At 47.4% G+C, this 24,207-nt stretch overlaps 1 protein-coding gene across 3 annotated transcripts in view; it reads right to left on the reverse strand.

The window, feature by feature from the left end:
* The window catches only part of LOC146200549 (uncharacterized), a 128,097-nt gene that overhangs the window by 91,523 nt on the left and 12,367 nt on the right, over positions 1-24,207 (reverse strand). Inside the window, exons 2-3 of one of the 3 annotated variants that reach the window (XM_084595559.1) lie at positions 5,221-5,303; positions 1,505-1,673 (exon numbers count right to left, since the gene is read on the reverse strand). The exons of 1 other annotated variant lie outside the window; for it this stretch is intronic. In XM_084595559.1, coding sequence (XP_084451685.1) covers positions 1,505-1,571 — 67 coding nt within the window. In that variant the 5' untranslated portion in view covers positions 1,572-1,673; positions 5,221-5,303. The remainder of the gene's footprint in view (positions 1-1,504; positions 1,674-5,220; positions 5,304-24,207) is intronic. One more of the 3 variants, XM_084595558.1, reaches the window with a different exon arrangement.

Here is a 24,207-nt window from a genome sequence, read left to right on the forward strand (position 1 = left end):
ATGCTAACGTGTAATGAAAGCCTGAAGAAATATATCCTGAGGCAGCAAGGGCAACATACAAACGTAACGCAAACCTCACAGATATTCTAGTACATTCTAAACTCGACAACAAGCATCCAACACAACCACGCCCTTGCTCTCCACATAGATGTAAGGCGTGCAGTAATATACAAAAAGACACCACGGAAAATCAGACTTTAACATCACATCTTCAAACGTTGTCTACCTTCTAGAATGCTCCTTCTGTCATAAACAGTACATCGCAGAGACAGGGCAACTAATGAACATACGGCTTAATGGACATCGAGTAGACGCAGGCAAAACCTCCCGAAAGCAGTTTCCCAGCATTTCAATCAAAGACCATAAGTTCGAAGACATTAAATTATATATTCTCCACTCAGGCTTTAAATCTAAAAGGGACAGAAAATATAGAAAGGCGTATCTAATTCATAAATTTAGAACATCAGAACCAGCAGAAATAAATATCTCTAAAGGAACGTTAGAATCCCTTATGTATATTCCCTCTGCATCATAATTATTCGGGAAAACAATACCACATAGCGTTAATTATACAGTTTATTCACAACACATGTACAGTCTATTCCGCTCAGCAATAGCATAAGCTGCACATGTTTCTCCAACCACATTTCCTCAGTATCACTTGTTACTTGAATTTGTCCTGGAACTTTTTTTTTCATGTCAGTTGTGGTTCACTGTGAGGTTATTATTCTGTGTCTTTGTACTTCTTGCCCTTCTCCCCCCCCCCCCTTTTGCAGAAAAATTTAAGAATTGTCCCCCTAAGATATATTCCTTATCAGGGCCCTTTGCAAAGCCTGTTCCTTTGTACGGTGTATCTGCACCAAACCTGCTTAAGTGGTGATTAATCGTCTACCCAGCAAAGTGGTTTTTCCTGGTACTGCCGCTTTATTTCGTTTCCAGGCCACAGGATTCCTGGTTCCACGCTGAAAAATACATACTGAAGGAAAGTTTTTTTTTTTATTGCACTGCATGACCTACTGTCTTCTCACCCATCCTCCTCTCTCCACACCTTCACATACTTTCCTCTCACCCACTTTTCTCTCCCCAGCTTTTCTTCGGAAGCAACAGCGTATCTAAACCCCTGCCAGTGATGATGGCTTTGCCCAGACGAAGACAAGTCCACTTGTCCAAACGTTGGCTCGACATGCAAATTGAGGCGTACCCCATTTTCCCTTGTTCAGTGCTCCTTAATACCGTGTAACCCACCTTCTTTCTCTCGTTCCACCTAAATCCTATTTCCCTTAGTATCGAGCATTTCCCACGATTCGTCAACACTACCCCAATGGCGTTTTGCAATACCAGAATGTTCTGCACAGCATGGCGGCGGAGGGCATCTGTGCGCACGCATGGAAGACGCGCGCACTGACAAGTGTTTCGAAGATGTGTCATTCTCTGCGTTTCAAAACGGCCTTCGCTGTGCAACAGAAACGCCGGCTTTTACCAAGTTTTGAAAGGGGAGACTTACCTTCGTGCGGCGCTGCGTACAGGAGAACCAGCACAAGCCGTAGGAGTTGCACCTTTCTGGAATACATCGCATAGCCAGCTGACGGGCACAACACCGCGGCCGACGGAAAGCTTGCTCTTTTCGCCGCGTCCGCAACGCGCAAACCGCGTCAGATAGCGACGCCTCGTGCCTGCCAGAGAGAACAGGAGGAAAAAAAAGCACGCAGGAAGCGGCCGTGTAGACGAGACGCCGAAGTAGATAAAACACCGAACTGGCTGATAGGGCGGCAGCTTCAGTCATTATCCTTCCGAACGGGAAGAGACAAGAGTGGGAAAAACGCATTTGTGAGCAAAGACTTTGCGTGTCCACAATTGTGTTTTTGACGAGCTAGATAACTTATCGCTCAGTCAATACACCTATTCGGCGTGCATCACAAGCAAGGCTGAATAAAATAACCGTGAACGCTATTGGCACGGATCCAACACAGGTTCATTGGTGCAGGCGGACGGACGCGCTTAACAGAGCCAATAAGAATGGAATGAAACGGAAGTGCAAGCGGTACCAGAACTCTGTCGTCTACGTGAATATCTATCATCTGTTTAGTCATCCATCTGTGCACATTGACCGTTAAACTGAAGCAGAAAGGTTCAGGAAGCCTCACTGGCCAAACTGCCATAAACAGTGTTAACTACGATTTTAAGCAGGCTATTAATGCAAAAGATGTCTCGCCGAGGAAGCGTCCGGTTTACAGCATGATTTCAAAACATGCACTCTGAATTCAAAGCTACATAAGCTTCTTGCCAATTCTGTATCCGTTGCGGTTTCGGGGTGAATATGAAGTCACAGTGTTTCATCATTTTTTTAGGAGGAACGTGTTGAACATTTTATTGTACAAACAAAGCGGAAAGATAGGAATAATTGAAACGTCGCGTTTAAAGTTCGAATTTCCACTCAGTGCGCTTGCTTGCTGATAATTTTGACTTGGCAGAGAACGAAAGAAAAACTGTTAAACTACGTTGAGAGACCAGGAAAATTACTCATCCGGCAGTTTCCTCTTTGCCGCCTCTTTACGTTCCGCAATTCGTTTTTCTGCCTTTATTTCATCTGCAGTTCCGCACAGATGACAACGATAAGTGTGCAAAATAAAGCACAACTCGATATTTTTAAAACGGGAATGCATTGGCATAGGAATGCTAGTTCAAAACGTAATGCCAAGAATATTATTCATAGCCAGTACACAGAGATTTCATGCAAATTGTATCAATTCCGTTATAAGTAAGATTCCTGTCTAAGTAAGATTCCTGTCTTCTTTAAAAGAAAGGCGTCAAGGCTCAAACTTTAAGTAATGAGCGTTAAGTAAAGTTACTTCTCTGCCAGTGTGTGCAACGAAATCCATGTTTCGCATAAACATGATATAAAATAGACCGCCCCGCCATAGTGGCGCAGTGGCCGCTCGACTACTGTGGCTAAAAATGCGCGAATTAATCGCGGCCGCTTTTTAATGCAGGTAGGTGAAAAGCAAGGCACCCGTGTGCTGTGCGATGTCAGCGCACGTTAGGACCCCAGGTGGACGAAATTCCTGAAACTCCCATTCACGACGTGAAATCCTCGAGACCAAATCAAACATAGCATACCAAAAACGCTGTACAGGTAAGCTTGGTAAAAGCGAAGTCGTTTGCCGTAGTGTACTTTTATTCTTAGTGCTTTTACATTCCTTAATTAACGAAGATAAATTTTGGAAAATATTTATCATTCAGTTTAGAGCCATGTTGGCTCATCATGATGTGGAGGGGGACAGGATGCACCCTATTCAGGATTTCTGGCAACATACTGTCTTTGCGAAAACTAACCGAGCAGACCAGCCGGCCGGTGGAGCAAACGCAGGGCCGAGCGGTGGCGTGGCGGTCGCCGCCGGTGGCCGCTACTCCCCAGCTGCAAGTGTAAGTTTTTTTTACGTGAGGCTGCTCCCTCGCTAGCTTTCTTGGGATGATGAAATGTAAGCGGAGAGCATGCGGGGCGTCCGATTTCGTGCCTTCAAGTACACAGCTCCCGTAGATGAAGCGATTTGGAAAGCGGTTGTTTTTGTCTCGTTTAGAATGTTAGCACAGCGCGAGAAGACGCGATAGAAACCTCGGTTTGGTTCTTCCCGCTATTCCTATTGTTCGATAAGGACGCTTCGCGAAACAAAATCCAGGCAATATGTTTCGCTGTTACAAGTGAGGATATTCCTATAGTGTAATGAGGCGAATCCGTTGATGATGCATTTGCCCGCGCTTCCTAACACACACAAGTGCGCAACGCTTTTCGCGATTGCAGTGCCAAACTTGATGCCGAAAATCTGAGCGGAGATTGCAACTGCCTCAAAAATATTTGCCTATAGCGGATGAGTGATGTAAATGTTCCCTAACATATGATCCCCTAAGAAAGCCTTATTATTGCGAAGGATGCTTAAGAAGAAGCTTTTCTTCTATTTGCATTGAAATTCCCTCTGCAGCTTCACCTTTTTGCGGTCAGGGAGCTCAGCAAAGGTGGGAGTCTCAGATTTGTAAGCCTGATATTTTGTTGCAATTGTAGGTTCCATTCGAGCCACTAATTAATCGAGTCATCAATGCACCACACTGCCAGAGGGCAGTAAACTACCAATCAAGTCGCTAGGTAATAGCCAGTAACGCAAGAATAATTCGCAGTTCGAATGCCGTGTGTCCGGATTTCTCTTCATTTCGAGAGCATATATTGCTGTTAGGTTAGTCGCATGATGTTTCCTCATAAAACAAAAGAAAAAAAGAAACGGCCGCACTTATTGAGAAAATGGGCGACGTATGTTTGAGGTGTGAGAATGACATTTTTCATGCTGTTCGCTCCTTAAACGAAGCGATTGGCCGCAGACTGACGCATGAACGCAATTACTAACGCGGAGAACACTAGGCGCATTTTGCACGTTACCAAACAGCGGGAAAGAAGGTATGGAGCAAGTGGTGGCGGTGATCAAAATTTCCTGTGTTTTCCCCTGAGACGTCTCTCATAGCCTGAGCCACATTGGAACGTTAAATCCCACAAGCCAAACCAAGTGGGACAGTTGAAACAGCTGGAAATGTTTTATTTTTCTCTCCGTCAGCTTAGCTAAGCGTCACAGCAAATCCGGTAGCGGTCACAACAGATGACTAAGAACCTCAGGAAAAGCGCGTCGAGTTTTCAAAATCAATTCTCCGTCTTACTTTTCCGACAATCCGAACGACCCCGCCGGGGTGGCGCAGTGGTTACGGCGATCGACTACTATTCCCAAGGACGCGGGATCAAATCCCGGTCTCGGCGGCCGCTCTTCGATGGAGGCGAAAATCAAGGTGCTCGTGTGCTGTGCGATCTCAGTGCACGTTAAAGAACCCCAGGTGGTCAAAATTTCCGGAGTCCTCCACTAAGGCATCTCTCACAGCCCGAGTTGCTTTGGGACGTTAAACCCCATAAACCAATAATCCAAACGAGTACAAAAGAGTGCATTTCTCCATTGGCTGCAACTGCGAGAGCACTGCACTCATATTAAAAGCGATGTGCTAACGAAGAGCACAGCTTCACAGCGCCAGCCAAAAAGGAACGTTCAGCGCGTGATGTTGTACGGAGCGCCCTTTCTCAGTAGCGCAGCGTTCCCAAGGCGCCAAATCAGGTACCGCACATGATACTCGCTTACTTTTCACCATTACAAGAAGGAGAATGAAGGAGCAACTTTATGTCAGTCAACTTACACTTGCCGCCGGAGAGCAGGGACCGGCGATCGCGATGGTAGCACCGCAGCTCTTCCCCGTGCCTCCTCCGCCGGCCGGCCGGGCTGCGATTGATTACTTTGGCAAAAACGGTACCTCCAACATTTTCGTTTTTTTTTGCTAGCATTTAAAAAAAGCACGCGAATTATGAACAAAAATGTCACGTCAGTGGGCGCATACGTTATAACATCGCAGCACTCCCAACAAAGTTTGACAAACTAAACGTACACAGTGACCGTGCCAAAGTGAGCGGCCTCTGCTCATTTGAACGGGCTGCCCCAAGACACAAGGTAAAAACCAAGCCTGTCTTCGATTAGGTGACTTCAGTGCTTTTCTTACTCTTTTTTTTTGTTATCATCACAATTGATACTTTATCAATTGTGATCCGTCCGAGTCGGCGGTCGTGGCCTGCCCCTCCCTTATCGCTGATCCCAGCCGGGGCTTTCCGAGCTTCGGCAGTATATGCATTCGCAGTTTTTAGACTGCTCAAAGCGGTTTTTGTCGGCCGTTTATTTTCAGAAGGGGATCATGCACGCTTGGTTGATTAAAAAAATTAATTGTTGTTTAGCTCTAGTCACGGTGTAAGAATAATTGGTTAACCCTTGTTGAATTTCGAAAGCAATAGCGGAAGCTTCTTTTGCCTAATACATTGTTCCCCTACCACGCACTATCAGTGTAAGGTACTACATTATTGCGGACACTTAAGCTCGTCATTTAAGACGCGAGAGCGTAAATCACCAGCCCACATATAAAGTCACGCTTCAACCAAGCCTTATGCACATGCATGCATATCGTATCGGTAACGAGAATGCTCATGGTTCTATCAGGTTGATTCTGATATCACCTTACCATATGAATGGAGCCACCCGAGTTGGCAGCTCCTTTCCGTGCCATGGGGGCAACGTGAATTCAAATATCTGGCAGGCTGATTTTTTATGAGGAGATCATAGCTACGCCTCTTCACGGCGTAGCTGTGGCCACCCGAGGTCTCGATTTGACTGTCGTAGTATTGATTTCGCTATAAAACATATGTCCAGCCAATTCTTTATTAGCACCTCACGAATGACGACTACTCAGCGCTGACGGAGGACGAAGAAGGTGATTAAGCAAGCGATGGCAAAGGCATGCCTACAATTCCAGCGGCTGCAGTACGACGGGTGTGCTAGGCTGTTCTGATTAGCGTGAAGCAGCCCCTGCCACAATCGGCTTGAATGCATCGGCGCCAAAATAAGCTACCGTTCTATATAGTGCCGATAATATCGGTAAGGAAATCACATATTTGCAATAATGAAATCAGCATGCACAATATCGATTTATCCTCGTTACATTCTGAATATATTATTGCTGAGGACATTTAAATATCGGCAGACTGGATAATTTCAGAACAGACCTCCTCGAAACATTCCCGCAAATGTAGCCGAGGGATTTCCAGTACTTGGAGAATTATTAGTGTGCACAAATCAAAGCCACAAGCCCAGATCGGATAGAACATGCTCTCTCAGAACTCGGACGGACATGAAACGTGATTAGAGGGGTCCTACGCAGATGAACAGCCAAGCAGACGACACTCTTAGGCAGCATGGTTACGTCCCTTTGCTTGTTCCCTCCCTTGATTTCGCTTTTATTCGCCGCATTGCTTCTGCACCAGGCAGTCGAAGGTCGCGCCATGCTGTTCAAGAATCAGCATGCCGTACATCTGGAACAAATGCAATACGGTAGCGCAAGCGTACAGTCACGTGGAATTGTTCACATTTCGCGGGCTTTCTTAAGGGCTGGAATAGACAATCACGTAGGAGGCAGGTTCGCAAAACAAGAACTGAGTCGGTTGTATCTAAACCAGCTCTACAACTTACTAAACAGCATTTGGCACTAAGCTGAAAAAAAGAGATATTAGAGGTCCATCCTAAGCTTACAGAGAGAATATAAAAGTTCTACTAGTAGCTCCACAAGACCGTCCAGCGCAGCGCGGAGTGATCGGACGCGTGGCGTATTGGCTCCGTCAATTTTCGGCTGGAGCCGCGGATATCTTGATCTACCTTGTACGAAACCTCCGCATCTGCATCCGTGCAGGCAGCAAAATCCTACAGACACCAATCGTATCCAGGTGCGCTCAATTTCTGGACATTTAAACCAACTTTTCGCATCACCACGTAGCGAAGGAGCTAGGCCTAACGGCTGTGGGTCCCCGACGCTGGTCGCGGAGACGCCTGCTGTTCACCCAAGCAACATGGTTCTGCCCGAACAACGCGGCTACGACCCCACGACTATGTCGTGGTCATCCGTCTCCATAAGCCATCCAGAGGATGGCCAATCCCCGATATCGGCGGAGCAAGCTGCCCTTTTTCAAATCGTCGAGAACCGCCGGCGTCGCCGGCAAAACGCACGAGGAGCGGCCAAGACAGACTCCTCTGAACAATGCAGATACGGGAGACGCTCGCGCTCCGTCTTCTAAAGGTCCAAAGAAGGTTTCGTCCCCACTGTATAAGTGGACGCTAAAAAAAAGGGTCAAGATGAATCCTGACGACTACATGAACATTATCAAGCCACGCACTACAGTCCCCTCAAGACAGCGTTTCAGCACGATGAGCGTGGCGCTGCCATTTCCAAATACATCGGTAGGCAGCACATGAACGCCATCATAATTTCTCCCAATTAGGAAGCAAACAACATCGTCTGTGGCCCGAAGAACGCCGAGGAAGTTCAGAAGCTGCTCACGGACTTCAAACTTAACACCAGCAAAAGACACCTCACGCTTCACGGACACCTCAAGCTCACCGGTGATGTGTGTCGCGGAGTGATTACTGTGCATAACCTGGAAACTAGAGACTCTTTGAAGCACAGTGCGCAGTGGCGTGGTGGAGAACTCGCCCATGTGCGCAAGCTGGGGAGCTGAAACACAGCTGTGCTCACTATCGCGAGACGTAACGTTCCGCGGTGCGTTGACAATAACGCAGAACTGACTCCCGTAAGGGGATATAAAAAACAGTGCCAGCGTGCTACCGTTGCGGCACACTGGGGCACAGGGTGGACAATTGCGCCCATCCCAGTGAATGAAAGGTGGGGAATTTGTGGCCAAAATGGGGGGGGGGGGGGGGGGCTGGAGCTGAGGGGATGCTCCCCACGGATGCAAAACACTGTGCATAATATGCGGGGGCCCGCACCTCACCAGCTCCCGTGAATGCACAGAGACATTCATCAGGCCTCAACAGCCAAGGCCTAGGACGTCGGAGCACCCCCGCAAAACCAAAACGCCAACAAGAGACGCAGAACAGCGGTGGGACGCCATCAAATGGCAAGACAGCGGCAGCAACGCCACCACCTGCAGAAGCGGAGTTCCCAGCTCTGTGCCCTCCTAATGACGGCGCCACCTGTAAACAATCCAAGGTAGGCAGCTGGGCTAGGGCCGCCTTCTCTCCTTTCCCTCCCTCTGCCTCCCTGACCAGCACCGCCGAGACGCAGGAACGTAAACACGAGCTCACCCTTTTGCGAGCTCAAATCGAAAAAGTAGCCAGCGAGCTTAACTCGCTGAAAGCAAAAATCAAGACTCAGCCCTCCTCGAGCGACGAGGAGGTAAATATGACAGGGAGATTCCTAATCATTTGGAGAGTCGCTTCACGACCCTGAAGACCCGGGTCACCGCTATTGAAACACAATTGGCAGATCTTCCCAAACTTATCCATGACACAATCGCGTGTCAGATGGAGAGTGTCATTGCACAGGAGACAGAAGCCGTAACTCATATTGTCCGAAAATATATACAAGAAAAACCGTGCTTCCGTAAACGCGTAGGCGCCATGAGGGATGTTAACCGCCCCTCAAAGTTTAACAGAGTCATTCCCAATGAGTCTGACGTACGTTTCTGAAGACTCCTGCAAGTCTGCGCCGGACACTAGCAGACAGGGGTGCCTTAGCAACGTGATCCCAACCTTCGTCTCCGACCATGGCCACTAACCCTAAGTCGAGAGCCAGAACAACTCAGCCCCTTGCACTAACACAGTGGAACTGCAGAGGTCTCAAGAACAACAAGAAGCGGGCTGAACTCCGCCCTGCAGGAGCCTGGCACCGGCGTCAAGCTCACAAACTACACTACATATGAACACAACCCGCAGACGTATACTTGTTCACAAGCAATATAGCAATATACTGCTCAGGAGGTCAGGGTCTCCGCAACACCACCATTCGCGTACGCGATGGTGTCGGTACTGCCCCTAAAATGGTCTGATCCACCTGTGCGCATTCTAAACCTTTACTTCCCACCGAATGTTAAGGACGTTACATTCAGTGAAATTTTCATACAAGCTATCCAGTTGGCGGGAAGGGACCCCCTTCTGATTGTCGGAGGTTTTAACGCTCCGAGCAAGCGCTGGAGGGTACCCTTCAAGGGGACGAACGTGGGCGGAAGCTTGCTGAACTTCTTTCTACACTCGGACTCACTCTCCACACTGACCCCGCCAGCCCAACAATTTTAGGAAATTCGATTCAATGAGACATTTGTCCGGATCGCACATTTACACGCAACATACGCCATGCCGACTGTATAATGACTGTATAGTGACCGCTGTTTAATCAACAAAATCATGTACATGCGTCCGCTGAGACGCCTACAAACACAGGCTTGTATCCCGGACTGGACAACTTTCCGCACATCTCTGTCTATCGTAGACCCCCTCCAGTAGGGATATGACACATGGTACGAATCACTTATGTCTGCACTGAAACAAAACGAAACGCAGATACAGCTCACGGAAGCAAAATCGGACGTGGACAACCACCTCTTACATCTTTGGGAGGCCCGCCGCAGCCTTACCAAAAAATGGAAAAAACAGAAACATAAAAAACGCCTCAAGAAGCGCATCCTCCAACTCACACATCAAGCCGCGGAATATGGTGTTCAGCTAGCCGACACTAACTGGGTGGGCAGGTGCAACACGGCTGTGAGCCAGATGTATGACCGCAATACGTGGCGCCTGTTCGGCGCGCTTATCGATCAAACACGCACGGAAACCCAACGCCATTTACATAAGAGCATGACTACATAGCTAGTGCACACACTCAGGGACCAATACCTATGCTCCTTTTTTTAACAAAAGGACAAAGCGCTAACGACACATTCACAAGAGAGAGGACACGGACAAGCGCTCACTGACAACTGATCTTTTATTGAAGGAAAAACACAATATATAGGCACACCGTGGCGGCCCTAATCAGATGCAGCAAACGTCAAAAGGTGAAAGGACCATAAAAGCGATAAAAGACAACAGGCATAAAAGCGATAAAAACAGTTATGATGGATGGTTCGGAAACAACAAACTGATCTATGACACGTGGTGTATAGGGCCCGATGCAACATGAAGACAATCATAAAAATTGATAAAAAAAAAACTGACAATCACAATTTTTTTTTCTTTTTTTTTTCCTTTTCCTTTCTTCCAGACATACGACTAAAAGGAAAATCTTCAAGCGCTCTAGCATAATAAAGATATTAGTTTATTCAGTCATCAGGCATGCTCATCTTAATGCGACTCTAAAATTCATGCGCGAAAATCAACCGCGCCCTTCTAAAAAAGAGAACTCGCTCTGATACAGCACTTTAGACGGTTCGCTAACGCAATCTAGACCTTTCTTTATTATGAAGAAGGCTTCTTTCAGCTCACGAGCTACATTGTCTCGACTTTTATCTAGTACAGAAGTTTCTTTTAGTATAGGCATGCATTTGCACTTCTTGCAATGAATTGGCAGATTAGATCCAGTGCCTTTCTCAAGCGATCGCTCGTGCTCTCTCAAACGCTCGTTCAAACATCTGCCAGTCTGGCCGATGTATACCTTACCGCAAGTGAGTGGGATCTCATATACAACGCCTTCCTTGCACCCGACATATGGTTGGGCATGGCGTGTTCCACATGTTTCCTTTACTGGTCTCGGGTTATTAATCCGAGGGCACAGGGAAGCCAGCTTGCAAGGGGCAGAAAATACTACTGGGACTTTAAATTTATTTGCGACCTTCTTCAGGTTGTGCGCCGTGCGATGACAATAGGGCACAACTACAGGCTTAACCCTTCTAGAATCCTCTTGAGTGGTCCTACCTCCCGTACCTTTTACTTTTTTGATCAAGGACTCAACTACAGCAGATATAACGGTCTGTGGGAAAGCTGCCTTATGTAGCTTTTCAATCTGAAGTTCAAAGCCACTTTGCATGCAGTGTTCACACGACTTATTTAAAGACGATCCCAAGACTGATGTGGCTATGGCTCTTTTTACCGTCTTCGAGTGGGCCGATTCGTAAGATAAAAGCGATTTTTGTGCTCTGGGGTGGTACATCCAGCAAACACCTTGTGCAAAGGAGAGTTCTAAATCCAAAAACTGTAGCTTATTGCTTTCTGGAAGTTCAAAGGTGTACTCCAAGCCATGGCTACACTCTCTAAACATTTCTAGAATTTCATTAATAGTGCCTTTGTAAGTCGATGGGTCCTGTCTGTTTAACACTATTAGAAAATCATCTATATACCTAAACACTTTCAGAATTTTCCTTTTGTCCAATTTACTGTCAAGAACTGAGTCAATGGCTGACAAAAAAATGTTACTTAAAACAGGAGCAACACAAGAACCTATGCAAATACCTCTTTTTTGTATGTAGACCTGATCTTCAAAGCGGACCAAAGTGGCGCTAAGATAAAATTCTAACAAGGAAAGGAACCGTTCTATTGACATGTCGGCTGCATTCTGGAAGCGCACAACACCTGTCTTTTCAATACAAGCCTGAACAGCTACAAACAGCTCTTTGTGTGGAATAGCATAAAAAAGATGTTTAACATCTACTGAGAAAAAACTGCCTACAGTTCCACAGGACTGTAAGAGACCTATCACATCAGTTGAATTTTCAGTAGCAAAAGGATCCTCTACTTCAAGCGAGTTCAGGTGTTTTCAGAGAAATTGGCTTATATGTCGTTGCCAAGACTCGCGCTCACTAACAATGCAACGAAACGGAACTTCTTCTTTATGAGTCTTGGCCGTGAAAAAGATGCTTAGCGTATTTTCCTTACATTTGCTTATAGCATTCGCTATCTTGTCCAGTTCAAGGTTTTTACAGATGAAGACTGCCCGTGATTTTACTTTTGCTGGCTTGAAACTTGTTGGAGCGAAATTCTTTTCAACAGCACGGCAGGCCTTTTCTTTGTAGATGCCTGGCGGGACCACCACGAAGCCTCCTTCCTTATTGGCTTGCATTAGCCGCATACCGCTTTCCTTGAAGAAAGTGACGACGGTGTTCATCTTAGATCGGCTACATGTGGCTCTCTTCGGAACTGTTCTTGACAGAGCATCTACACCGTCCAGCAGGCATCTCTCGCGGTCTTCAGGCGACGCCTTCCCCGCAACGCTCCTATTCAAAGATAGAAGCTCATGGGCCACCTTCGCAGGTTCGAGGCTGAACTTCGGTCCCTTCGAAAGAACCTTGCTAACTTCGTCAGGGATTTTCGCTTGCCCAAGACCTTTCACTTCCGCGCTGCGTTCCTTCGTTGTAGGGTTCTTAGGAGTGTTGTTCAACATGTGACGCCACCAGAACTCCACAGCCTGAGCTGCAAGCTTCCTGTATGCTCGAAATTTCTTCTCGGCGATCCATTCCGGGTCTTGGTTGTGACATGCGACACTTAAACAGTCAAAGAAGAACCTCACTTGTCTCCACAGTTCTGATCGTACAATCCTGCACACCCGCTTAACGTGGCCGTAGGAAGGCCGAACAGAGTGATGACCTCACCTGGGACCAGTCCATTCTTGAGGCAGAACGATACGTGTCTGGCTCGGCAGGTTGACCATGTGATATTGGTGACAAGCGCAGCCAGATACGCCGTAGGAGATGAAACACATAAATAAGGGCCCACTGTATAAGAAAGGTATTCAAGAAGGACTTTCTGTTGGGCTAGTTGGTGCAGCATTTTTTAACAAAAGGACAAAGCGCTAACGACACATTCACAAGAGAGAGGACACGGACAAGCGCTCACTGACAACTGATCTTTTATTGAAGGACAATAAAAGATCAGTTCTCAGTGAGCGCTTGTCCGTGTCCTCTCTCTTGTGAATGTGTCGTTAGCGCTTTGTCCTTTTGTTAAAAAATGCTGCACCAACTAGCCCAACAGAAAGTCCTTCTTGAATACCTATGCTCCTCCAAGGACACCCGGCCGGTTGCCTACTCGTATACAGGCAAACAGAACACGGAGCTGGACATTCCGTTCTAGCTGCACGATCTTCGGGCGGCCTTAAGAAATATCAAGCGTGGCACTGCTTCTGGGTGCGAAGCGGTTACTGTCAAGCTTTTGGCCAACCATCCTGACGCAGTCTGTGCCGTGCTCCTCAAATGCATCAATAGTATTTGGGACGGAGGCACTCCTCTCCCTCTCGATTGGAAATCGGCTCTCGTGGCCTTCATCCTGATGGCCGGGAAACCTATTGATGTCGAGAACCTTCACCCATCTCTCTCACGTCTTGTGTCAGCAAACTAATGGAGACAATAGTGCGTGACACACACTCCGAATTTCTCGAAACACATCACATTTTCGCGGACACCATGTTCGGTTTCCGTCCTCAAACATCAGCACAAGTGTACCGGGGCACATGGGGGTGGCAGGGAACCAAGAGGCTCACAGGATAGCTCCAGCGTACACTACTTTCCGAGCATCCAACGGGTCCGCGGAAAGTTTGCCAGCACCCAAGGCATACTCGGCCTATTGGATAGATAGCATGATCAGAAAATGCACATCCCGGGAAGTACCTCCACGCGCCGGCTAATGATGCTGGCAATACACAACTACACAACACACTAGATGAAATAATTGAGGCAACTCTCGCTACACAAACAAAGAAGGCTAGAGAAAACTAAGATTGGGAGGACCGGTGGCCACAACGAAGATATCATATTAATTCACAGGGCACAGCTGGCGAGCGAGATGCCTTGCGGGAGGGGCTGGATTTGCGACGTAAAGTTCAAAACAGGGAGGCATGTTTGGTTAGCGGTCATTGTGACGACGGCATAGGCAAGGGCAACGCTTCGGGTTAGAGGAGCATCAAGGGTTGGGGTAACGATATAGCGTCCATCGGGAATAGAGGGTACAGAGCCGAATGTAACATAAGTTGCGGCTTCAGGTGGCAGGCGGACAAAGTCGACACTACAAAGGCGGTGCAGAACAGGAGAGGGTGGGTCGAAAGGAGAGGGGAGGTCAAGTTCAACGACGCTTGTTGCACAGTCTAGGATGGCTGCATGGTCAGAAAGAAAATCGAGGCCAAGAATGATGTCGTGGGGACAATTCTGCAGAACTGTGAACAGGACAGTAGCATGGCGGCCAGAAATCGTTACGTGAGCAGAGCACAAGCCAATGACGTTTTACGTTGCTCCATCTGCAACATGCACAACCCTTATAGGGGTAGGAGTAAGCACATTTCGAAAGCGAGAACGGAGTTCTGGGATCATGACAGAAACTTGCGCACCGGTGTCAATGAGGGCTTGAACAGCTGTGCCATCCACGAGCACGGTGAGCAAATTACGGCGCGTACGAAGAGCTAGACGAGGATTTGAGATCGTGGTTCCTACTACAGCATCATCTCTAGACGCTGCAGCGCCTAGTTTTCCGTCGGGGAGCGGCAATATGGACTGGGAGATGAAAAGTGACGGCGTTGGGGCGATCGGGTCTGACAGCGGTGGGGGAGGGTGACCGGTTTGGGCGTGAAGACTCGGTATCAGCGGCTGTGCTTGAAGGGTTCGTCGTAGATAGACGAGGGAGGAAGGCGGTACCTTTGTGGCTGGAACCAACGATTTCGGCAATGACGGGCGATATGGCTCACGCAGGAGCAAGTAAAACAAATAGGTCGGTTATCGGATGCGCGCCATTCGTCTGGATTACGTCGACGCGGGGCCGCATAGGTAGGTCGGCCAGAGTAAAGGTTGCGAACGTCGGGGTTATAAGCAAACCGGCCAGGATAAGCTGTGCGAACGTCGGTGTCATAAGGATGTCGACCAGGAGAAACGGCGCGAACGTCGGCGACAGGGTGCGGGCTGACAGCAGCAACGGCGTTGAGTCCCAAGGTGGCGAGCTCTTGGCGGACAACGGCCTGAATTAGGGTAACGTCCGGGTGGTGACCGTCGGTCAAATGTGGTGGCAAGGTAGCGGGAACAATGGCCTCGAGTTCGCGGCGGACAATAGGGGTTACATTTTGGGTTGACGTTGGCTGGTGTTGGGAGGGCAAATCTTGATGCGAAGAAGTTGGAGCAGAATTTGCAAGGCGGGCAAATGAATGGGCTATGTGACGACTTTTGGCGTCTTCAAAACGGCGGCATTCTTTGATGATGGCGTCAACTATGTTGCACTCTTTGTACACAAGCAGTTTGAATGCATCCTCGGCGATGCCCTTCACGACATGACCAACTTTGGCGGACTCTGACATGTTGGGATCTACTTTGTGGCAAAGGGCGAGGACGTCCTGGATGTAGGCCACGTGTGATTCGGTAGCTGTCTGGAGGCGGGTCTCGAGGGTTCGCTGTGCAGTAAGCTCTCGACCAAGGGGTTTTGCAAAGAGTTCGCGGAGCTTCTCTTTGCAAGTAACCCAACTAGTCATCTGGTCTTCATGAGTCTCACACCAGGCTAGCGCAGTGCCCTCGAGGTAAAAAACAACATTCGCTAGCATGCGGGTCGGGTCCCAGCGATTATAGGTGCTCACACGTTCGTACTTGCGTATCCATTCGTCCACGTCCGTAGTGCCGGTACCAGTGAAACTGCCAGGATCGCACGGGTGGGTGAGAATAACCATTGGCAAGGCCCCCGTTGGTGTGGGGACGGTATCTTGAGGCATCGTTGGGCAGGAAAGCAGGAGACTGCTGCGGAGTTACGTCGTGCGGAGGCTGACGCCGGGATCAACGGCCGCACCTTAACCAAGATGTTGCGTGGAAACTCGATGTCATCATCATCATCAGCCTGATTATACCCACTGCAGGGCGAAGGCCTCTCTCATATTTCTCCACTTAACCCGGTTCTGTGCTAGCTGCATCCACTTGACCCCTGCGAACTTCTTAATCTCATCCGCCCACCTAACTTTCTGCCGCCCCCTGCTACGCTTTCCTTCCCTTGGAATCCAGTTTGTTACCCTCAGCGACCATCGGTTATCCTCTCTTCGCACTACATGTCCTGCCCATGTCCATTTCTTCTTAATTTCCACTAGAATGTCGGTAACTTGAGTTATTCCTCTGACGCACTCTACACGCTTCCTATCTCTTAACGTTACCCCTACCATTTTTCGTTCTATAGCCCTCTGGGTTGTCCTCAACTTAAGTAGAACTCTCTTGGTTAGCCTCCCCGTTTTAGCGCCATAGGTGCGTACAGGTAAGATGCAACTGTTATATACTTTCGTCTTTAGCGATACCGGTAAGCTGCTAGTCATAATCTGCGAGTTCTTGCCAAATGCGCTCCATCCCAATCTTATTCTTGTTATTTCCTTTTCATGGTCCGGATCTGCGGTTACTACCTGTCCTAAGTAGACATATTCACCTAGTACTTCCAATACTTCGCTACCTAATGTAAATTACTGTTCCTTCCCGAGGCTGTTGAACATTACCTTAGTCTTCTGCATATTCATTTTCAAGCCTACGTTTCTACTTTTCTTGTCTAGGTCATCAATCATTATTTGCAGTTCATCCCCCGAATTGCTTAGTAAGGCAATGTCATCAGCAAATCGCAGATTACTGGGGTATTCTCCATCTACCCTTATCCCTAACTGCTCCCATTCCAAGTCTCTGAATACTTCCTCTAAGCAAGCTGTGAATAGTACTGGGGAGATTGTGTCTCCTTGCCAAACACCTTTCTTTATGGGAATTTCGTTACTTTCTTTATGCAGAACTATGGTTGCTGTGCAGCCATATATATATCTTCCAGCAATTTCACGTACGGCTCGTCTACCCCCTGATTTCGCAATGCCTGCATTACCGCCGAGGTTTCAACTGAGTCAAATGCTTTTTCGTAATCAATGAATGCTATGTATAAGGGCTGGTTATATTCCGAGCGCGGAGTTATTACGTCACAAGTGAAAGATATGTTTGAAGATGATGTTATTCAGCCTTCACATAGCCCGTGGTCTTCCCCGGTCGGTCTCGTTAAAACGAAAGACGCCACGTTACGTTTTTGCGTCGATTACCGCAAGCTAAACACCGTAATAAACAGGATATTTACCCCTTACAGCGGATTGACGACTCTCTCGACCGCTTTCAGCGTGCGAAGTATTTTTCGTCCATCGATCTAAAAAGTGGCTATTGGCAGATTGAGGTAGATGAGCAAGATCATGAGAAGACAGCCTTTGTCACGTCCGATGGCTTTTACGAATTTAAAGTTTTACCTATCGGACTTTGTTCCGCGCCGGCCAAATTTCAGCGGATGATGGACACTGTCCTCGCCTGCCTTAAATTACAGTGTTGCCTATATTTACCTAGATGACGTGGTCTTTTCAGAATCGTTTCAACATCTTAGCTGCCTGCGGTCAGTACCGGAAGCCCTTCGATCCGCTAAACTTGCACTTAAGCCACAGAAATGCCACTTTGGCTATGAATCGAGAGCTCAAATTCTTAGGTCATGTCGTCAGTGCCGCCGGCGTGAGGCTCAATCCTGATAAGCTTGCGGCTGTTGCGGAATTTCTGATTCCACGTGACAAAAAAGCTGTTCACCAATTTCTCGGCTTGTGCAGTTACTACCGGCGTTTTATCGATAACTTCGCTGATCTCGCTGAACCACTGACTCGGATCACCCCCTTTTGTTTGGACTTACGAGCAAGAAGATGCTTTTGCCGAGCTGCTTCTCCGTCTCCAATCTCCGCCTAATCTAGCCCATTTAGATGAGCAGGATGAGACAGTAGTACACTCTGACGCCAGTAACATTGGCCTTGGAGCGGTTGCCGTGCAACGTTAAGAGGGTGTTGAACGAGTCATCGACTGCGCCAGCCGTACTTTATTACGCACCGAGATGAACTATCCAACGACTGAAAAGGAATGCATCTCAATCACTTGGGCTGCTGCGAAATTTCGCCCATACCTTTATGATCGCCCATTTAAAGTGGTTACTGACCACCATTCCTTTTGTTGGCTGCCACCCTGGGTGACCCATGCTCCCGCCTGGCACGATGGAGTCTTCGCCTACAGGAGTTCGACCTCACTATAGTCTGTAAGCCTGGACATAAGCATTGAGATGCTGACACGCTCTCTTGTGCGCCTGTCGAGCTCGCTTCACCATACACGGATGACGCTGACAACTTCCTCGGAGCTGTTCATGCTTCCGATATGTCTAACCAGCAGCGTGCTAATCCAGAGTTGCGAGCCCTGATTGATTATTTAGAAGGTCAGTCAGCCACCATACCTAAGGGCTTTTCTCAGACCCTCTCAACGTTCTGCCGAAGACGTGGTGTGCTCTATAAGCACAACTCTAGATCGGAGTCGAGAACCTACCCACAACTCTGCGAGAGCAATCCTTTCCGCGTGCCAAGATGAACGAACTTCTGGCCACTTGGGCTATTCACGCACACTTGCTAGAATACGACAGATATTCTACTGGCCTAACTTTTCCACTGTTGTTAAGCACTATGTCCAGAGCTGTCGGTAATGTCAGCGTCGGAACTGGTTCCGCAATCAAAGCCTGCAGGCCTCTTCATGCCCATAATACCACCACGCGCACCATTTGACCAAGTAAGCATGTACCTTCTCGATCTTTCCCTCGGTCCTCCGGTGGCCACCGTTGAATAATTATTGCCACAGATTATCTGACTCGCAATGCCAAAGCCAGAGCGCTACTTAGTGGTACAACATTTTAAGTTGTCCATTTCTTTGTACACCAGATCATAATGCGGCATGGTGCTCCTACCTGTGTTATTACTGATGGACTGCCTTTACTTCGCAAATGATGGCCGACGTTTTCATCTCAGTGGTACGGCGCATCGAAAAGCTACTGCTTGCCACCCGCGGGCGAACTGGATGACGGAAAGACCATGGCAGACATGCTGGCGATCTATGTCGATGCCCAGCATAAGGCTTGGGATGCGATCCTACCATGCGTGACAATCGCCTGATATACGGCAGTCCAAGAGACGACACGTTTCACGCCGTTTCGACTTGTTCACCGCAGGGAGGTTCGGACGATGCTGGACGCAATGCTCCCTTACCAAACAGATAGCGAGCTTTCTTCTGACGCGGAGCAGTTTGCCCAATAGGCTGAGCAAACGCGCCAAATAGCACGCGTCCACATCGCTTAGCAACAGGACAAGGATTCACGCCGTTGCAACCTCCGCCACACACAAACTTCCTACAATACCGGGGACCAGGTGTGGGTGAGTACTCCTGTTGGACGCCGCGGCCTATTAGAAAAGCTAATTTGCCGCTACTTCCGACCATACAAAATCTTGCGCCGCATCAGCGACGTCAACAATAAGGTGCTTCCAGATAGCCCAGAGTAGAGAGGCTGCCATTTACCTCGTCCAGAAACAGTTCATGTCTTGCCAATAAAGCCATATTTTGCGCGGTAACTGAAAAACTGCATCTGCAAACATTTTTTTTGGTTTGCTTTCGTTTCGCTGCTCTTGTTTGCTTACGTGTGTCTGTGTGCGTTACGCTTAAGGAGGGAGGAATACCAGGGGGCGCTCGGAGCGAAAGACGTTGAAGTGGATCGGCACCTCCTTCGCAGGCCGTATGTAAACCTGTCACCGTTGATTTTCACCTGTACCGGCTCTCTTAGGCTAGCCCCAGTGACCAACACCGTGGCAATATTGGGGAAAATAGGTCTACAACTGAAGGAATACTGGGACAAGACCAAGGAAATGAGAGGGGAGGACTAGAAACGGATCTATATTTCCCCATACTAGAGAACATGCACCCTGAATATAATAAGCAAAGACGAGGAAAAAGGGCAGAAACACAGACAGAGATTCGAGGCAGAAAATCTTAGTAGAATTGCATATGTAGACGCTGAATACTCCAGTAAAAGAAAAATGAATTCAGTCGCAGTTAATGGCAAGCGAGAAATTGTTACAACGAACTCTATAAAAAAAAGATTGATACAGACAGCGAAGAGGCTGCAATAGCACTGGCCCCCACTAAGAGCGAGTCAAAATACATAAGGACAGTAAAAGCGCAATCAGGTGCTCAGCAGTCATAGCGATGATAGCGGGTAGAACCCAATAAAAAGCGAATAGAAAGAGATGTCACCCTTGTTTGGACGGTAGCCCACGAAGGCGTGCCCGGAAACGAGGCGGCACACAAACCAGCTAACTGGAGGAGCGCCACTGGAGCAAGGAGGAGGAGGAAAGAACTTTATTTAAAAAAAATAATTGTAAACACTCCCAGGAGGACCTCTTAGACCCGGAGCCCTCTGGCTGTTCCTTCTAGCTTAGCCCGCTCGAGCAGCTGCAACTGATCTGCAGGTTGCGTGGCTAGAAGTGCAGCCTCCCGGGAGGTGGGGGTAGGGTGTTTGACGGGAGGAACGCGGATGGGATGTGGGCATTCCCATAAGTAATGGTCGAGGGTGGGTGAAGTGGCACCGGAGCGAGGCAAACAAGAGAACCTGATTAACTATAGCGAAATAACAACGCACTACAGACTGAGCAGGAGTGTTCTACCACCACCAGACCCCACGTTAGGCAAGGAGGCCGCAGTAACACCGAGAAAGCTACAGACAAATACATACCAGAACCCAGTTCTAGTCAGCCATATATGGCCTCAAATACAATCAGACCTATGTTCATTATGTAAGGAAAGGGAATCACTAGATCACATCATATGGGAATGCGCGAAGTCACCAGGCAGGGTCAAAAATGTAACTAAATGCACCTGGGAGAACCTTCTGTGAAGCTCAGACCCAAGAGCGACAAAAGAAATTGTTCGACTGGGCGAAGATGCCGCCAGAGTCCAACAACTGCCGGCCTGCAACTGAGGCGACTGTCCCACTTACCAGATCAAACCCCCGAAGAGCGGGATTGTCACTTTATTGGAGAACGAAAAGTTCTCTCTCTCTCTCTGTCAGCACCGCTGTCACGCTTTCGAGAGCGGGAGTTAAATATAAATTAATAAACTGTTTCTCCACCGCGAATTGAACCTACATCCCTTGGATCCCCAGCGGAGCGCTTTACATACTACGCCACGCCGCGGACTTTTTTTCCTGACATGATATTTATTACGCGTGGTTATGTACAGAAAGGGTTATGTACAGAGACGATTTACGAAGCACTCCGCCGTTGCTGAGCTGCACAACAGAGAACACAACTAAAAGGCAGGCAACTAAAAGGCACGCTGTAACCACCGGAAACTAATCAGGTTGAAAGTCATTTTCATCGTAAATGTCATTCAGTTGCAGCATCATTCTGCTAAAATGGATTCTAGGTAGAACAACGGGTTCATCGTTGCGACCGAACATGCATGACTTCCACAAGCTATGAAGTCCAATGAGAAAAAAACATGTGATATAGTTCGTAATAAAATTGCGTAACAGCAAGATACCGCACACTGTACGAATTTAGAACAAAGTCTTTCCTTAGAGTTTGTTGCAGCATGTCCCAAAAATGGATTGCGTCTTTGCAAATAATAAAACAGGGCTCAATTGTGCAGGCACATCACACAGACGGCAGTTTACGATACAAAAATATTTTTTTCTATGGAGCCATGTGTTAACAGGTAGAGCTTCGGTGTGTAACTTAAAGAAAAATGTTTTCATGCAAGGAGAAATCTGAAGTTTGCGCACCCTCTTTAGCACATCATCACCCTTAAAACAAAAGTATAAAGAATGATGCAGTGGTGGCGGAAAAAGCATTGCTATCAATGCCTTGTATAGACTCTTTGCACGAAACAATATAAGTACTCATTCAAGAATTGTACTGTCAAAAACCTCACCGAAGTATAAACTTCCTGCATAAATCCTAGTAACTGCGGGCGGTCAATACAATCTCAAGAAACCACTAAGTAGGGAAGCAAATTCATGAAATTACCTTTTATAAATGCTCTTATAATCGGATGTGAACAATCACAAAAATAATAAACGGGCAAATAACTGCCCTACATACAGATGCACTAAGCCGAGTCCCCCTGCACAATAAGGTCTGAATAGGTTATCACATCGAATTAGTTCAAACATTGATGATCAAATAAACGTCGCAAATATTCGGTGAAAACGCTGGATGTAATGTCTAGTACATAGGAGGACCTGAAGCACGTAATTTTTTGTCGCCAGAAACATGTTGCAGGCCTCAGCCCGACCGAAGATTGAAAGGCGATAGGGAACAAAAATGTATCAGCATAAGGCTGGACGACTGGAACTCGCTCTTTTCAGTAATTTGCACTTAAGTGCATGAGGTTGAACGCCCAGATATTTTGGAGGCACACATGACCATTCAACTTCTGCATATAGGCGCGGTGCTGAGCCCCACGAACCAAACTAAAGGTCGGAACTCTTGGAGTTATTCATCTGAGGACCAGAAACAAAGTCAAATTGTTCTATGCTGGATATAACTTCGTCTATGCTTATCTTGGCAGTGCAGAAAAACGCAAGATCAGCATATGCAAGCCTTTTAACCTCATTTCCAAGACGAAGGAAGCCATGGATACTATGTTATGTAAAACACTCAAAGTGGCTCCATGTTAAAAGCAAAAAGCAGGGAGGCATCAGACAGTCCTGCTTCACAGAAGAGTTCATTGGTACGGGACTTGATAGGTGGCCATTTACAATCAGGCGAGTCGAACAGCCATAGCAAAGTTGCACCCCTTTAGTATTACAGAACCAACATTCGCTGGCTCCAGAAGAGAAAACAGGAATGGATAACGAACTCGATCAAATGCTTCTGCGAGGTCGACCTGAAGTAAAGCAAAATGATCATGAGAGCAGCAGCACGATTTGCGGATTGTGCGCGCAATACGTACATTACTTTGAATGGCACGGCCCTTCAAGCCGCATGTCTGGTGAGGACCAATGCAAACTGTAGGCGATTTGATAAAATTTTGGCGAAAATCTTGTAATCCGCATTTGCCAATGTGATTGGTCTATAGCTTTCAACTGAGCGCAATTTGTTTTAATCAGTACTCTTTGGAATTATGACTGTGTGGCATATTGTAAAGGTTTCGGGAAGGGCTTCTACATCAAAACTCACCACGATAGCATCTAGCAGGATAGGAGCAAGGACAGTTTTAAAAGCTTTGTAAAATTCAGAGGAAATGCCTTCAGGACCAGACGTTTTTGAGAGAGGTAATTGATCAATTGTCACTTCTACCTTCTGCTGTGTGAAAGAGTTACTAATTACAGAACAATCATCTCCTGATAAAAATGTCACCAGGGATGTGAAACGCGAGATGTCAGAATTTCTCACAGAATGAGTGGCACTAAACAACATCGAGTAATAATCTATAAATGTGAACGTAATCTCATTCATACCGGTAACCAATGTGTTATTACGCATTATTCCCTGATTCGGCTTTGCAGTCGCATGATTACGTTCATCAAGCAAAGCATGCAGCGTGGGGCGTTCGCAGTGCAAAGTACGCTTGACACAAGATCGAATTAAGGCACCCCTGAATCGTTCCGCATCATGCGTTTGTAATTCACTTTTTAGCCAGCGATTTCGTCCGTATATGAACCGGGGGATTCATATTCCAGTTCGTACGTTTTACACAAGATTTTGTTAAGTGCCGGCCCCTGATGTTTCCTGTAGAAAGATTAAATTATTCGAAGTTCAATTGCTTTTGCACGTAAATCCTGAACCTGCTTGAACATTTCCCAAACGGCAAGCAATGGTACATTTCCGGAAAACCAAGATTGAAGCTGTGAGCGCACACGAATAATAAAGTCTTGGACATTTACCATCATTGAGTTTAATTTGCAAAGTTTCCATTACGGCCTAATCTTTGAATGGTCATTGCCACCGAGCCGGGCCACTACCATGCAATGATCAGAAAACGAAACCGGTGTAGTTTCGCAT

This window comes from Amblyomma maculatum, chromosome 2 (assembly GCF_055883805.1).
Source record: "Amblyomma maculatum isolate TAMU_Amacu chromosome 2, ASM5588380v1, whole genome shotgun sequence".
Classification (NCBI taxonomy): domain Eukaryota; kingdom Metazoa; phylum Arthropoda; class Arachnida; order Ixodida; family Ixodidae; genus Amblyomma; species Amblyomma maculatum.